Source organism: Chiloscyllium plagiosum, chromosome 16 (genome assembly GCF_004010195.1).
Source record: "Chiloscyllium plagiosum isolate BGI_BamShark_2017 chromosome 16, ASM401019v2, whole genome shotgun sequence".
Taxonomy (NCBI): domain Eukaryota; kingdom Metazoa; phylum Chordata; class Chondrichthyes; order Orectolobiformes; family Hemiscylliidae; genus Chiloscyllium; species Chiloscyllium plagiosum.
The window spans coordinates 26221372-26239590 of NC_057725.1; the positions used below are offsets into that span (position 1 = coordinate 26221372).

Here is an 18219-nt window from a genome sequence, read left to right on the forward strand (position 1 = left end):
TTGCAGTTGTTGTCTTTTTCAAGAATTTAACCTTCCTTCTTCTCCCTTACTCACTTTAGGAAGGAAAGATGGATTGCACAGTTTGAAATTAATTCTCTAATGACTTTTGAGAGCCCGAGCCACTGAACTTAATTTCATGGTTTGGCTTGTTGATTTGATACCTAAGTGACCCTGGTGTGATCTCTGAAGAAGATTGAATGGGGGGACTCTAGATATGACCAGTTGCTCTTTGTAGATCAACAAGTCATCCATGATATTGGAATAATTTCTTTGCTCAATGCATTATTTCAGAATAGAATTATGTGGAACATATTCTGGTCATCTTCGATGCAGTACTCATTGATTTTAGCATGTTCTTCATTTAATTTTTTGTGTTTTTTGATTTTGCATAGTACATCTCCAGCAGTTACAACACTTGTGGCAACTTTGAATAATCTCCTGATAGATCTCAGTGAGTTGGAAATAAAAACAGCTAAGAGTAGAAATACTCACCAGGCATGGCAGCATTTCTGGAGATAGAAGTGGAGTTGAAGTTTTTCATCAATAACCTTTGGTCAGAATTGTCTTCAGAAAACACAGAGGCAGAGAAAGCTGGGAGGGTATTAAAGGACACAGTGCTAAATTTACAATACAGTAGAGGGCAGGAGAGAGGGAATGGCAGAAGAGTTTATGGTGCAAGGCAAAAGGTAGTGATGATGCGATGAATAAAAAAAAAGATGGTTCTAGAAAATACGTGCATTTCATAGAAACATCAAAACATAGGAACAGGAGGAGGCCATTTGGCCCTTTGAGCCTGCTCCGCTATTCATCAGGTACATGGCTGATCATCCGATTCAATAACCTAATCCTGCTTTCTCCCCATAACCTTTGATCCCATTCAACCCAAGTGCTATATCTAGCCGCCTTTTGAATACATTCAATGTTTTAGGATCAACTACATCCTGTGGTAATGAATTCCACAGGCTCACCACTCTTTGGGTGAAGAAATGTCTCTTCATCTCCGTCCGAAATGATCTCCAAATCCTCAGACTGTGACCCCTGGTTCTGGACACACCCACTATCGGGAACATCCTCCCTGCATCTATCCTGTCCAGTCCTGTTAGAATTTTATCAGCTTAAAATTTCAAAAGCAGAACAATTACAGGTTGCTGCTGTTGCAGAAAGTGAGGACTGAGTTTATGATCTGAAATTGTCGAACTCGAGCGTTGAGTCCTGAAGACTGCAAATACCTAAATAAGGAATGATACTGTGTTCCGCAAACTCTTGTTGATCTTTGTGAGATCAGGCAGAGGATAGAGATGTCAGAGTGGGAGCAAGATGGAGAATTAAGATCACATGTAACCAGAATCTGGGGTCAAGTTTATAGACTAAGTAGAGGTGTTCTTTGAGCATTCAGTTTCTGCAAAATAGAAATTTAAAGCATTCGTTGATGGGACCTGGGTGTTGCTGACTAGGCCAATATTTATTGGCCTTGAGGAGGAGGTGGTGAGCTGCTGCCTTGAACTGCTGCAATCCATGTGCTGTAGATAGACTCTCAATGCCAATTGGGAGGGTATTTCAGAATTTGAGACAAAGCCACAATTGCTTGTAGCAAATATACTAAGTTGAAAGAAGTGCAAGCAAATAATCATTTTACCAACAACTCAGAGTATATGGTGGACAATTCAGTTGAAAAATGACAAAGGACTAAGGAGGAAACTCAGCTACGTTCAGTTTTCTGATTGTAATTATGTGAACTGGCAGTAGAAAGATGGGTAAAAGCAATGACTGCAGATGCTGGAAACCAGATTCTGGATTAGTGGTGCTGGAAGAGCACAGCAGTTCAGGCAGCATCCGAGGAGAAGTAAAGTCGACGTTTCGGGCAAAAGCCCTTCATCAGGAATAAAGCTTTTGCCCGAAACGTCGATTTTACTGCTCCTCGGATGCTGCCTGAACTGCTGTGCTCTTCCAGCACCACTAATCCAGAAAATGGCAGTAGAAAGATACCTACTGTTAAGGCAGGTCTGTTTTATACGCATTCATTGTTGGCCAGTCTCAAATAGGCATCAGATTGAGTGTTTGAACTAACCTTTACTTCTGCACAAAATTAGCATTAGACAGTCTCCTCCAGTTTATAAACTCATTTTTAAGACAGCAGCTGCTATGAACAGTAATCTATCTTCTAAAGCCTGACTGTCTGTATGACGTTCAAAAAAAGATTATGGATGTAGTTACTGGGCTGAATTGAAGGTTGAAAGCCTCCAGCTGAAGGGCTTGCTGAAAGTGACAAGTATTTTGAAATCGCAATTCTCTCAAACTGTCACTACCTGCATTAGAATGAAATGTACTGTTGTACAAATGGTCCAGCATTTTCTTGCAATGTTTTCCTTCCAAATATCTATGGGTACTTAATTTAAATTTTTGCTTGGGCATTTAAAAAATAATTTTCGGGATGAGACTAATCAATTCAGAATTTAGTGATCCTGTGGATGTAGTTGCTGGTGGGATGGTAGGTGAGGACCAGGAGATTGCAAAGATTGATCACCTTTACAAGAAATTTCTTGACGCGATTGTGGTTTAATGTTCTAGATTTTCCAACTGGGGAAAACATTTTGCTCTGTTGGCTGTTGGGGCATCCACAGTGTTATTTGGAAGACAATTTCAGGACTTTGACTGAGTTACAGTGATGGAAGGGGGATATAGTTCCAATGGTATGTGACTTGGAGGCAAAATTGCAGGTGGTGGTGGTTCCCATTGTATCTGCAGCCCTTGAACTAAAGTGTCCTTTTGAAAAATAAAATTGCCTAGAATTAAAAATGTTTGAAAGTTGCAAGATGAAACTTTGGTATTTTTAAATTACAGCACTGGATAAATCATTTAGTTTGCATAAGAATAAAATATAAAGTTCTGTAATAAACGTTGACCCGTACCCACTGTCTTCCCTCTTACAACAGCGATTGTGTCCCTCTGGTCCTCACGTACCATCCCACCATCATCCACATCCAATGATCATTAGCCGCCGTTTTCACCACCTCCAGCAGAATGCCACCATCAGACAGACATTCCCCTCTCACCCTTGTCAGCCTTCCAGAACACTGTGGTCCACTCCTCCTCCACTCCCAATAGCTCCCAATAGCTCCATGATACGTTCCCTTGCAACTGCCGAAGGTATAACATGTGCCTATTTATGTCCTTGCCCTTCACCATCCAAGGTCCCAGGCATACCTTCCATGTGAAGCAGCGCTTTATCTGCACCTCACTCAATCTAGTCTACTGCATTCGCTGCTCACAATGTGGTCTCCTCTACTTTGGGGAAAGGAAGCGTAGACCTGTTTTTTTACAGACCGTTTTGCAGAGCACTCATGTTCTGTCCACAAAAATGACACCGGGCTTCCAGTTGCCTGCCACTTCAACAGACCACTTTGTTCCTAGGCCAACATCTCTGTCTCATGTTGCTGCAGTGCTCCAGCGAAGCTCAGCGCAAGCTGGGGAATCAACACCTCATTTTCCACGAGGAAACTATTCAGCCTTCTGGTCTTAATTTTGAGTTCAAGAATTTTAGGGCTTGAACACATTCTCCCATGTCCAACCCTAACCCCCCACACATCAAGCCTTGTCATCACAACCTATTGTCAGCTTCGAATAGTCCCTGTTAGCAGCTATCCATCCTCATAGGCAGACCTTTACCTAGTCTTTGTCTGGCCAGTTGTTTTTAATCTCTTTTTGAGCTCCTCCCCTCACCCCATTTTCTGCATTTTCCTAGCTGCGATCAGTTCTGAAGAAGGGTCACTGGATCTGAACCATTAACTCTGCTTTCTCTTCACAAAAGCTGACAGACCCGAGTTTTTGCAGCAATTTCTGTTTTTATTCCTCATTCGAGGATATACTGCTTTTAGTAACAGTAGAATCAGTGTTAAAATGAAGGGACACAATCTTGTTGAAGTATTTAAATGACCAGTCCACTTTTTGAGATTGGATTGGTTGTCCTCCCTCAATCCTGTCTAGAGAAGTGGGTGAGTTTGGGTCAGGTTAAACTCCTATTTCAAATTTTTCATTATTTTTACCCTTCAAGCAAACCAAACCTATTCGTCTGTGTGATTCAAATTCCTTGCTATGTGTTATGGTCCATTTTAGTTTTCAGACTAGTTGTGCTGTTGGAATTTTTATTACAAGTCTGATCCAAGCAAATTAAATAGTTAATTTCAGAAAAGAATGTGATGAATATTTAAGTCAAAACCTTTTCAGGGATATGGGGGTGGAGGGGGGAAGCAGTGTGGAAAAGTTTTCAAAGAACGTGCACAAGCATATTAGGCAGATCTTCGCTATTATGATTCTATATGTTAGTCCTGTGGTGCCCAAAGGCTATTTTGCCTGTTTAGTTACATTTAAAATATCTGACAATATTTGAAAGAGTGCAATACTTTATCCTGATGTCGTGGCCATCACAGTGAAGACAAAAGCAATTGTCACACATGTTTAATCCAATACTACCTGTTTTACAGGACCTGGGATGATCTACCAGCTTTTAGACCTTTCTGCACAATTGTCTCCACCTGTACAACGGCCGTTAGAAACATCTCATTTAACTCCAGTGTGGCCTTGGACTTCCCGAACTCTTCGCCAGCGAACATTGTCCTCTTACCTACGTTCTTCTTCACGCACCAAAGCATCAGTAACGGAATCAGTTGAGGAAACAGTCACTATCAAAAGTAACCCTCTTACATTCCAAGTGGTGACAACTCCGCAGATGAATCGAAACACTGCCATGGATGCGACAACATCAAGAGCAACACTTACTCCTCAGCTTTCCCTTCACAGTGAAACATACAAAACCTGGCGTACTTCTGAGTTATTAATGTCGTCACCACCAAATGGTGGAATGGTGGTGATCCAGCGACCAAAAGCATCTTCAGGTTTGACACTAAATCCAATTTTTCCCATTCCATTTGGACCTCTACCAATTTCATTTATGGCCAATGCTGCAGCACCTTCCAAAACATCTTTTTACTGCATCTGGCTTTCTGTGCTTAATATATTCATCAGCAATGCTATCTGCTCATAGAGTGACAGTAGATTACAAGCATCCACTGTCCTGACCATTGATCTATTAATGAGGCCTAGAACTAAGCCAAAAAAGTACCCTGGCTGTTAATCTTCTCTATCTTACCTTCATCCAAGCCTATAGGACCTGCTTCCAGCTCGACTTTATGCTGGGGTTCTTGATCATTAATCGCTGGAGATGATATTTTTCTTTAATATCTTTATTCAACTTCAACCCTATCTCACATCACTTGCTGTGGAAACTCTTCTCCATGCCTTTCTGACCTCTGGACTCAATTAATCCAACATGTACCTGGCTGGATTCCCCACCGTCTATCCTCCGTAAACTTAAGGCTACTCAAAATTCAGCTGTCCATGTCTTAATTGCAACAAGTCTAGCTTATCTACAATCATGTGCTCACTCAATTAAATTGACTCCCTCTCAAGTAACTATTTAACTTGATAATTCTCATCCCTGATTTGAAATCCCTCCATGGCCTTGACCCTCCCTATGTTATTTCTTCCATGCCCTCAAATCCCCAAGGTCTCCCATTTCTGGGCCCTTCGAGTATCCTTAATTTTAATGGTTCCATCATTGTTTAGTCAGTAAACTCTGGAATTCCTTCACTAAACCTCTGCAGGTCCCCCTATTACTCTTTGTCATTCCTTAAAACCTACCTCTTTGACCAAACTTTTGGTCACCTGACCTAAGATGTCCTTATGTGGCCCAATGTCATATTTTGCTTCATAATCCTCCTGTGAAGTATCTTGGGATGTTTCGTTGCAATAAAGGTTGTGTATAAATATAAGTAGCTGTTGGGAGATCAAGATTTGTAGGAGGCTAGATTTGTAGTAAACAGTAGAAGAATCAGAGGTAATTTAGAAGAATAATGTTTTCACCCATTGTTTGGCAGGACTCCAGCTCACTACTTGAAGGGTGGTAAAGGTAGACCCCTCAGCACACTTAAAAATACACTTGAATAAATATTTGAACTACTGTGACCTACTCGGACAGCTGTTTTTCAGCTAGCATGTTGCTGATGGACCAACTGGCCTCCTTATGTACTGGATCCATGAACACTTTAAAAAAAAAATCTGTTAGATTAGATTTTTAGATTAGATTAGATTACTTACAGTGTGGAAACAGGCCCTTCGGCCCAACAAGTCCACACCGACCCGCCGAAGCGTAACCCACCCATACCCCTACATTTACCCCTTTAGGTTACTCCTTCAATCTTTTCTTTCCAACTTTTTAATTTATTATCTTACTTGTCATCTGGCTTAATTTGGTCTTTCTCATTCAAAGTAGTAAACAGATGATCTTTAGTAGTATACACCTTTTTCTTTCTATATTGCCGGTCACTGACTCCCCCCATAATCCTGATTTACACTCCATAAAAACCCCCACTTCTGTGTCATCTTCTTCAGAACCCACTGTTCTCTGCTGCGTCCTGAAATGTGACACTTTGGATCGAGGCCCATTGTAACTGTGCAGGTGCTTTGAAAGAACTTTTCAGATTGTCCAATGACCTGCCTCCCTGCTCCACTCTTTTTCCATAGTCCTCTAACTTTTATCCTTTTTACATAGACATTCCAATTTGCATATTCAAGGCACCTAATGCCCCAGTTTCTAATTTGACAGCTAACACACATATGAAGAAGTCTGGTGCAAGAGGTCACCACCTCAAATTGCTGACCTCACGAATACTTCTCACCCAAAAGATAAAAATGTGAATGACATGTAATTTCTTTCTCACAATCATAGCAATTCTAGAATTCCCAGGTAAGTGGGGGGTGGTGGGAAGGTATTTGATGCCAGGGGGTGGGTCCATTTTTAACACCTTTGCCTTTGCATTAGTTGGAGTATCCTTCTTTCTGCATCAGCGTTGAATTGTGGCCAATACCATTTTGCAAGATATCAGGCTTGAAGCATGACCTGTGTCAGATGGTAATTTCCTTTGAAGATGGAAATCTTCTGATGTAGGTAGGACTGCAGCTAGACCTGAGCTTGCATTGTGCTTGCACTCCATCCACTTTGACTATTTATCCTATCCATGCCCCTCCATCCACTTTTATGGCCAATGGAAGCTAGGTGTTGTTGTCACGGGTAGGTTCCCTGTTATTTTCATGGTCACTGTTACCCCATCACCTTTGCACTTTGCGATAGTGACTATCTACCCCTTAACTATCAAACCCCTGACTCCCCTCACTGTCCTCCTTCACCATCGACTCCCCAGGGATTACCATACTGGCAGCCAATTGACACAGTCTTGAGGTTTCAATCTGGACAGCTACACTTATTCAGCTCCTGCCAGATTTAAAGAGGCCCAGGCCCTCAAAGTTATGTGGGAAAAGGGATACAATGTAGGCAAATGAGGGTTAGGGATCACAATGGTCCTCTTCACTGTTGAAATGAACAAGCAACAAATGGTTAAATTGACCTCTGATTGTTCTGGTTCTTTAGAGAAGGGGGGGTCAGGTTTACCCTCCACACATGCACTAGCTCTTTGACAGGGCTGTCCAATTTGCCCCACTCTCCTTGGTCCTTCCCTATAGAGCTCTGCAATATTCTTTTCATTTCAAGTATTTATCCAACTTCCTTCAAGTTACCAGCAAATAAGATGATGTCACACTGTTCTGCAATGCGTCACAGCATTCCAGATCATAACAGCACAATGTGTGTGAAACATCTCACCTCCACCTCAGCCAGCTCCCAAACCTCTGCATCTCTGGCTGCTGTTATTGATGCTGGGAATTAAAGCCCTGGATTAAATGTGTTTAATGTAGAGTGTGACTCCTTCAATAGCAGTATCATCAATACTGACCACCAATTCATTTAGTATATTGACAATCATTATATCTACTAATGTTCTCTGATATGGCAGTGATAACTCCTATCAATACACTAAACTGAATCATTCAACAGTCTTATTGTGTGTTGATGGATTTTAACAGCCACACAGAACATATTATTTGTAACTATTGGAGCTCAACGATCTCCATTTCTAGTGTCAGCTGTGGTTCATTATTCTCATTCTCACTTCTGACTCAGAGGATTGAGTTCAAATCTCAATGCAGAGTCTCAAACACCAGATTAAGGCTGGCACTTCAGGACTGAAGCATACTGGTGGTGCTGACTTTCAGATGAGATGCTAAATTGAGAGATTCCAGGGTTCTTTATTGTAAACGAACAGGGAGTTCTCCATGTTGTCCTGATCAGTCACCATTACTAAATTAGATTTACTAAATTATCACAGTGAGCTTGCACTGTGAAATTGGCTTGTGTTTCCTACTTTACAACATTGACTATCCTTCAGTTGACTGCAAAGTGCTTTCAGATTCCAGGTAGTCATGGAAAGTGCTAAAAATTGCAAGTCTCTTTTATCTTTCTCACCTAGTTTAATGGCCCAACACAACTCCTACTTAAATCCACAATTCTGACAAAAAAAACCCTTCTAGCATAAACAAAACTACAAATCATTTGTATTTCTAAAATAGTTATTCAGTTCCATCAGACCTCGTTATGAGATAATTAAACCCACAATGCAAGGAATTCATAAAACAGTACAGTTTTTTAAATCATTTATTCAACACGGTTGCTCCATACTGCCCAATTTTGTCCTTCTCTACATATTGAAAAGAACAACTGTCTTTCAGAGTTCAAAGTCCTTTAGCCAGGATTATGGACAAAGCCCTATATTCCATTTTGTTCAATCTTGAGAGGTGGAAATAGTTGGCACGGCTGGACTTTAATTCTGATTCTCTCTTTGCCTGGTGATGATGAACCTAAGACTTCAACTAATGCAACCTGTGTATTGAAGGTAATTGTATAGTCCAGGTAGTTAGGGATCAGTGTTCATTGCCCATGGAAATAATGGGCAAATGTGCCTCTGAAAGCCCCGAAACATCCAGGAAAAGTCTATTGGGCTGGTGTCTCATCAAAGACATTTTGACTCCATGCATAAGGGAGACAGAATGAGTGAGGAGTTGCTCTGCCTTGCTTACATATCCTTACTCTTACACAGTCATTCGATCATAGTTTGCATCTCCAGTGAACCAGGAGAGAAACCTTTGATGGGAGGGAACCTGGGTAGGTACATAGTTGTGTTAATTGTGTTGTTAGATTTCTGTCGGCTGGGTTCAAGTTCTGGGGTGGTTGGAGCTAGGTGTGGCAATGTGCGGCTGGTTTTGCTTTTTTCTGTGCAAGGTGCACTTGGGTGGGTGGTGAATGTTAGAAGGGGAAGGGTACCGCAAGGAGCAAGCAAGCATCAGCAGACTGGAAGGAAAGGTTAGAAATAAACTGGTCTTTTTCCAATTGACAGTCAGTGACTACTGGGGCACTTAGTGCTGATTGATTGACAAGTGAACCTTGATTGATGGAGACATCATTGTGCAGAATGCACCAGTGAATGACAGTTAAACTGCAAGACTTTCTTAAATTTTAAGCCAGTCTGTTTGAGCCTGCCCCCAAAAATAAACCAGTCACATATTTTGCTGAGTTGAAACAGGCACAGGGGATACAAATGTACTTCCTGTCTGCAAATGAACAGGGCCCCAGATTAAATATGTAGCTTCCAGTACACACACTGCATCACAATGTGAGCCCAACTGATAATCCTAAATTAGTTGTCCGTGTCATTCTTCACACAGTCAGGATTATTGAATAAATGTTGTCCAATTGTGGAATCACGTCTAATGTTGGACACTGTGTTTTAGGTATGATCAATACCTCACTTGTCACAAATAACCAAAGGGATATGCTATTGGTATGATCTTTGCATTGTGTGCCCAATTTACCTGATAATTCACTGGCCTGAACACTGTTTGTTGGTTTTCCTTTTAAATTGATATTCTAGTGAACTGTCTCGATGAGTGCAAGATGAAAAGCTTCTACAACATATTTCATTATTCATCGATGTTGCATCAACTGATATATTTAAACCTGTGCATGAGTTCGAAGGTGCAGTACAAATGGTAATGGCTGCCTGGTGAAAGAATTGCAGCTTTGCATGAATAATGCAATTGAAACAAGTGTTGTACCTCACCATTCTGTTGGACGGTGTGTTGGGGGAGATGGATTTGCTTTGTGTAACAGGATGTCTGTTACTTTGACATCTTTCATTGCTAAAACATAGAGTCATACAGCACGGAAATAGACCCTTTGGTCGAACCAGCCCACGTTGACCATAAACCCAAACTGAACTAGTCCCACCTGACCTGTGCTTGGCCCATATTCCTCCCAAACATTTCCTATTCATGTACTTAGCCAAATGTCTTTAAATGTTATAACTGTGCCCACTGCCCCCACCACTTGCTTTGACTTGAACCAATTGAATACTGTAGTGTATAAGAAATTATTCTAATTCTGCTTCTGTATGAGTCCAAATATCCGACAAGTCATCACATGTACAGAACATTACTGTGTGAATGTGCCACATAAGTGGGTGAGCAAGAATATATAATGAATCCCTGAAATAATTTTTTTAAAATCTCAAGAATAGCCCTTGATTAAAGCAATTGATCCCTGGTAGGGTATTCCAAAAATTTCACCCAGCAACAATGAAAAATCAGTGATGTAGGTTTGTGGCTTGGAGGGAAACTCTGAAGTGTTGGTGTTGCCATGAGCCTGCTGCTTTTACTTCGTTAGTTAGCAGAGGCTCTAAGACAATTATTCAAGCTCCGTTTCTCAAATGCCACAAATTAATGCAGATGAATGTTCAAAACCACAAAAGGAACCATTAAGAATTCAATTGCTCCCACAGCTTGCTAAAGAGACGACTGCTGTAGGAGCTTGAGAATTGATATTTACTGATTCATGGTAAAATGTGAGATGTTTCCTCTTCCCAGCCTCTGGACCTTCCAGTAGTTTTCATGACACAACCATCCCTTCTCCAATCAGTGAAGCTATGCTCTCACCCCTCATGACATTGTATAATCCAAGTATATGTACACAGGGTTTATGTTGTCTTACCTCTGATGATTCTTATCAAATTCTGTCATTACAGCTTCACCCTTGGCCAGCTCAGATGACATGAAAGCCACACCACTGAACCCATCCCCTCCAGCCACAGTGCATGATGCTCTCAGGACTCTGATTGACTCTGACTCTGAAGTAGCTGAGACGACGCCAGTGACCGTCCACCTTTGGTCGACTCCATCGACAGCCAATTTCACTGAGACAGCGAATACCGTCAACCAATCAACAGCGTCAAATGTCACCTTTCAAACTGCCCTGAAGACCGGGCACCCGAGCACAGTGAACAGCACAGTGAACAGCACAAACTTAACGCCTTCCCCTCAAAGGCCAGTGTCATCCAGGGCGGCAGTACCCAGTGTGCCCAATGTAACTGTGGTCCCACACCCAGAGAGGTCGGTCCCTTCAATGCCGCAGACAACAGTTTCCACGGAGCCGGGCGGCTGGACAAACCCCCACCCAGAGACTGGCAAAATTTCGATGGTGCCTTCGCTAACGTTGACAGCAGCTTTAACTTCAATCACCACGGCAGCCCTGGTGCCAAAGGACACACAGGCATCAACGACCCATCTGTCAACTGCTGCCAAGGGAACAGCTGGAACTCCAGGCAGCTTACCGATGCTGCCTACTCTGACCTGCAAATTGTCAGATCAACTCTGGGTTAGGACAGGTACATCTCTAAAAATGTGGCTATGTGAAAGTCAATTCTTTTTTATTTTGAAGGCACCATATCATTTTAAATTTGAGATTACGCAGAATGCCACCCTTTTTATTAAATGGGAATGATATAATTCATCGTCAAACCAGATTTTCAACCAATTGTCAGGAACCAGCTGCTGCTATTTGGTGGAGGAATGTAGTTGTAAAATTTCTATGATTAACATTAGAAATTGTTACTCCTTCCTGCTGGGAAAGATTGCACTCTTTCCCGTTGATTATCTCTGGCTAGATCATAATATTTTCCATGAGACTATTCTCGCTCGGAATTGTATGAAACATTTCTGTTATGTTAAAGCGATAACATTTTCCAGAAATTTTATTACATATTTGCAGAGGACAAGCTATGAAATCATTCCCATTACATCGTCCTCCCAGGAATTTATTGGAAAGATAAAACAATAGTTTCCCACACTTGGCAGAATTTCAGAATTGTTGAAAACTTAGATTTAAAATGTTGTGTTGGATGTGAAGCCAAGGATTTCTTTTTTATCTTGCAAAGAAAAGGTCAGGTGGTTACTTAACTATGAAGGAGCTTGGAGCTGAAAATATGTTGCTGGAAAAGTGCAGCAGGTCAGGCAGCATCCAAGGAACAGGAGAATCGACGTTTCGGGCATAAGCTCTTCTTCAGGGCCTTTCCTGAAGAAGGGCTTATGCCCGAGACGTCGAGTCTCCTGTTCCTTGGATGCTGCCTGACCTGCTGCGCTTTTCCAGCAACACATTTTCAGCTCTGATCTCCAGCATTTGCAGTCCTCACTTTTTCTATGAAGGAGCTTGATCAGAGAAGCATTGAAGAACCATGGGATTATAAATAAATGATAGTCATAATGAATCTACCAGGGAATTAAGGGGAAACCTCTTTAACAAAAGAGTGGAACTTGTCTCCACATGGATTAGTTGAAGCAAGTAACATGGATATGCTTCAATGGAAGTTATTACTTGTTCGTTCATGGGATGTGGGCGTTGCTGGTTAGGTCAGAATTTATTGCCCATCCTTTATTGCTCTCGAACTGAGTGTCTTGCTCATTATTTTAGAGGGCAGTTAAGAGTTAACCACATTACTATGGATTTGAAATCATATTTAGGCCAGACCAAGTAAGGACGGCAGATTTCCTTCCCTAAACGTCATTTGTGAACCAGATGGGATTTTACTTCTCCAAGCCACTAGCAATAAAATATATACATGGAGAAACATGAATAATTTTACAAGTGTCATTCTTACTCTCAAATCCCATTATGGTCTTGCCCGTCTCGACTCTGGAATCTCTCTGTCTACGAGCTACTGTGATATCTGTGCATCCAACTTTGGCTTTTATATATCGCAATTCACTAATACCACCATTGGTCGCCATAACTTCAGTCCATAAACACTGCTATTCTTTCCCTGAACCTTCCCACTTCTTCACCTCTTGCTCCTTCCTCCTTTTTAAAATGTTCCTTCAAACCTACCAAACTTTATTTTATCTCCACTAGTGTCTCCTTTTGAGGCTTGATGTCCAATTTGGGAATATGAGAAATGATGGGACATTTTACAGCGTTAAACATATTTTACAGATGCAAGTTGTTGCTGATGCATTTAAAGTTGAGAGTTCAACATTCATAGTGAATACAACCAGTTCCAAATTAATTGTGAATATGCCCTGTTATTCGTGTTCAATGATATTTATGTAAAGTACTGGTATCCATCTCAAAACCATTTAAGTTACGTTGTAGTTGGGTGATAGCAAAGATTCCAATGTTTTTCATTTAGAAACGGAGTCTTAAATTCCAGACTAAGCACATAATCTTTGAGTATAATTTTTAATTCACAATTCTTAAACACCCTAATGAAGAGTGATAAATTGAATAAATGAGACAGTCCCAGAGGGAGCAGTTTATCAGTGCCTCTGTGAATATAGTATTGAGATAATCTCAAGCAAACTCTATTTCCTTTATTTGGTGAGAAACATGCAAAATCCGTCACAAAATAGAGAGAATTTGTATTTCTGCAGCACTTTTCACAACCTCAGGACATTCCAAAATGCTTTACAGTGAAAGAAGTGCTTTTGAAGTGTGGGATTTTTCTAAAATAGGAAAAAAAGCATGATTGCTAGTTTGCAATCAGCAACCTCCTAAAAGTGATAACGACCAAACAATCTTATTTTTTTAAACATTTTCAGTTGGGGATACATTTTGGATAGGAGCTCAGGGGACCTTCCATGCCCTCCTTTAAAGTCGTGCCATGGGATCATTTGCCTCCACTAGAGAGCAGTCAGGGGCATGGTTTATTGTCTCTTCTGAAAGATGGCACCTTTGACAATGCTGCACTCTCTCAGTGAGGCACTTGTGTGCTGAGGAGGGATCACCGGACCCAAAATGTTAATTTTGATTTCTTTTCACAGATGCTGCCAGACCTGCTGAGCTTTTCCGGCAATTTCTGTTTTTGTTTCCGATTTACAGCATCTGCAGTTCTTACGGTTTTTACTTGTGTGCTAGCCTTGATTTTTGTTATCTTGGTATCTGGAGTGGGGCTTAAACCCACTACCTCTGATTTAGCAATAGCAGTATGATTCACTGCTGTTGTCTATTGCATCTCTCCCATGAGGTGGTTTGCAATTATTTATACATTTGCAACAGATCTGTGACTTCTTTCATGGAGTTTTAAGAGCATCTGGGATAAATGTCAAGTTCCTTTTTACCTACTTTACTGAGGTCACAAAACACAGACCTGAAGCTGTTGAGAATTGACGCATTCAGACATTGACGGTTATCTTTTCCTTGAACTGTCTTCTATTTGAATTTAAGCTTTATCCAGGTTTTCTTAATATTGCAGTTGCGACAGTGACATCGAGAAAGGTTCGACCAGACATGATGCTGAAACAGAACGTGACAAGGGGACTTACACAGGCGTTGAAGCGAGCTTTCTTCACTAATGATGTACAGGCTCAGGTCAGTGCTTCAGTGTTACAAAGCTGCTATCTCAAATATAAAATACTTGATACTTACAATTGAATGTATATCTGTTGAGCAGAAAGTCTTGTGAATGGTTGCTGTGCATTGTGTTTTCAGCTGGGCAGAGATCCCAGATTTAAGAACAAACTTGAGAAATCTTGCTAAGAGACATAATCTTTCTTCAATTCGGAACAAAGTTGAGTAAATATTTGCGGAATCTGAGAGACCCGACATCTTCAATGAAACCTTTCCCTTTCCCATACGCTGCCCTGCGATATATTGACATTTTCTCTGAGGAAAACAAGCATTCTGTAGGTTCAGGCCTGGAGAACCAATACAAATGTGGTGTAAAGGGCATAATTTATAAAGTGGACCTCCTTCAATCATCACATTTACTGTAAGAGCCACCATTCAGTCAGTGCGAGCAAAATAGATGTAAATCAGAAAGTTAAAGTTGCTTAATTCAGATTGTGCTGATCCAAGTTAAAACCTAGCAATAAAAAAACCTAATTTGCTCTTTTGATTAGAATTGCTTAATTTGGAGCCCTGGGTAATTTAAATGTTTTTCAAGTGAGAAAGTCACTGAATTAGTAATCAAAGACTGCATCGTTTGTTGAAATGTGTTTCTCATGCTTCAGGTAACAGACATCCAAATGCAAGTCAGCTATTTCATGTTAGTTTCATCTACAAAATGCACTTGCTGTCATCAGTTTGGAGGAGAAATAGTCTTCTAACTGATCTCAGAAAGTCACAGCAAGTAAATCTAGAAGGTTCACATTTGGGGCTACATGAGTGTTGTGATAGTAATCCAAAGGGCTGCACTAATGGTTAGGAGATAGGTTCAAATCCCAGCAACTGGGAATTTTAAATTCAATAAATTTAAATACATCTGGAATAAAAACTGATGATTTTATTTTAATCAATCCAATAATTTTACAGTCGGGGTCACTAATGTGCCTAGGGAAGGAAATCTGCTGTCCATGTCTGGGCTGTGCTGTAGATGACTCTCAAAACTTGGTTGACCCTTGGCTGTTAACTGACGTGATGTTGCAATCCACTCAGTTTAATTCAAGAAGGATGCTCACCCCCATCTTCTCAAGGTACATGAGTGGGTAACATGAGAGTACCAGCAACCTCCACATTCCATGAATGAATTGAATTTTTAAAAAAATACTTGTAGACGTCTAGTGACATTCCTTCACATCACTGGTCAAAATCCTAGAATTCCCTCGCCAACACACTGAAAGAGCACTTTCTCAACATGGACTCTACTGGTTCATGAAGGCAGTTCACTACCACCCCCTTTAAGGACAGTTAGGAATGGGAAATAAATAACAGCCTTGCCCATAATCTATGCAGCATTCAATATATTTAAATATTTTGAAGGGGCTAAAGTTGATTCCTTTCTCCATAGGTGGTGGTTTAGCAAGATTTTGTTTAGGAAGATGAAATTTCCCATTGAAAGATACTTGGGGAAAGTTACATATCTCTGTTTGCAATGAACAACTCACGAAACAAATTACATTCTTCAAAAAGGAGTATCTGTTCACAGGTGGGAAGAATCTGCAGATTCTTGTTTCGAGTGGCTTGTGCGGGTTTGAGACAGAGGTAATGGGAAGCTGAGTGGGACTCCGTTGGATGTCTATTTCATGGAGTTAGGACAGGCAAGATGGGCAGAATGGTTGTCAAAGTCGATACCTTTTCTGAGCAAGTTTGTAATTACAGGCCAGAGAAAGGTATTATCATCCTACACTAAAATGGAGAATTTAATCTCTTAAGAATTGTTGTATTTTGTAATATTCCTCTATTTTCATGCTGTATGAAGTGAATAACTGAATTGGGCAAATATTCTGCAATGACTGTATAGAGGCCGATATCTCTTCACCAAGTCTCACTTTATTTACACATGAACAGTCCTTGACTACAGTACTGCCTCATAGAGAGTCATTCGAAAAGTGTGGCACTGAAAAAGCACAGAAGCTCAGGCAGCATCCAAGGAGTAGGAGAGTCAACGGTTTTGGGCATAAATCCTTAATCAGGAATGTGGAGGGAGAAGGGGGCTGAGAGATTAATACAGGGGTGTGGGTGGGGTTGGGGTGAAGGCAGTTAGGAAAGCAATAGGTAAGACGTGATTGCGATAAGTTGGTAGGGAGGGTCATGCGGGTTGGTGGGAAGGAAGATGGACAGGTAGGTCAGGTTAAGTGGGTGGTACCGAGTTGGAGGGTTGGATCTGAAATGAGGTAGGGGAAGGGGATATTTGGAACCTGGTGAAGTCGATGTTGATACCATGTGGATGGAGGCTTCTGAGGCGGAAGATGAGGCAGTCTACTTCCAGTTGGTGGTTGGCTTTGATTTGGCAGTGAAAGAGGCCCAAGACTTGCATGTCCTTGGGAGAGTGGGAGGGGGAAGTTGAAGTGATTGGCCATAGGCACTACAGTGTTGATATCTCTGGCATTCAACTTTTTTAATTCAGCCAGAACTCCCTGATTAGACCAGATTAACAGCCGCAATCGGGGAAATTACATCTATGAAATCCAGCTGGTTGACCTTGTTCCGATCACTACATATTCCATCAGTGATGAAAGGGCAGCGCTCCAAAAGCTTGTGATTTCAAATAAACCTGTTGGATTATAACCTAATGTCGTGTGACTTCTGACTTTGTCCAACCCAACACCAGCAATTCCACATTCTACATATTCAATGTTTTATGACCGGGAACATCATTTTGCTTTGGAACGTCCCACAGAACAGACATCAAGTATAATTCAACCATTTGCTCTACATACTTAATTTAAACATAGTTATTGAATCATACAGCACGGAAACAGACCCTTTAGTCCAACTCATCCATGCCGAACAGATATCCCAATCTGACCTCATCCCATTTGCTAAAATGAACCTCCCATTTAGCTAAATTAAACTTCATTTGCCATCCCTCAGCCCATTGACCCATCTGATCAAAGTCCTGTTGTACAGAGATGATCTTCTTCCACCATCTATTTTGGTGTCATTGGCCCTAACCAACCATGCCTGTTCTATTCACATCCAAATCATTTCTATAAATGACAAAAAACAGTAGACCAGCACCAATCCTTGTAGCACACCGCTAATCACAGGCCTCCAGTCTGAAAATCAACCCTCCAACACTACCCTCTGTCTCCTAGCTAATTTTGCATTCCATTGGCCAACTCCCCCGGATCCCATGTGATCTATCTTTACTAACTAGTCTACCATGGAACTTTGTCGAACGCTTTACTGAAGTCCATACAGACAACGTCTACTGCCCTGCTTTCATCAATCATTTTGTCACCTCTTCAAAACTTCAATCCTGTTGTGACAGGTGAGAGTTCAACATGGAGTATGTGATCTGAGAGAAAAGGACTGCAGTACCAATTAGGGCAGGGGTGGAGAGCCAGGTCTCCTGCCTCCAACATCACTGATGATGGCACATCTTCTTCACCTTCTTTTTCCCAATGTTCAGAGTGTGTGCAATTTCTTGAGTTGGGCTTCAAGTGTCAGGAACAGGGTAGTGGAATTTATATCACATAATGAGATACTTAAGTAGATTTTGTTCTTGA

At 41.2% G+C, this 18219-nt stretch overlaps 1 protein-coding gene across 3 annotated transcripts in view; it reads left to right on the plus strand.

Annotated features, from left to right (window-relative positions):
• The window catches only part of LOC122557711 (UPF0606 protein KIAA1549L-like), a 267459-nt gene that overhangs the window by 101552 nt on the left and 147688 nt on the right, over positions 1–18219 (plus strand). For 2 of the 3 annotated variants that reach the window (XM_043705603.1, XM_043705602.1), the window contains exons 2-4: positions 4482–4892; positions 11025–11663; positions 14523–14638. In XM_043705603.1, coding sequence (XP_043561538.1) covers positions 4482–4892; positions 11025–11663; positions 14523–14638 — 1166 coding nt within the window. The remainder of the gene's footprint in view (positions 1–4481; positions 4893–11024; positions 11664–14522; positions 14639–18219) is intronic. The other variant, XM_043705604.1, reaches the window with a different exon arrangement.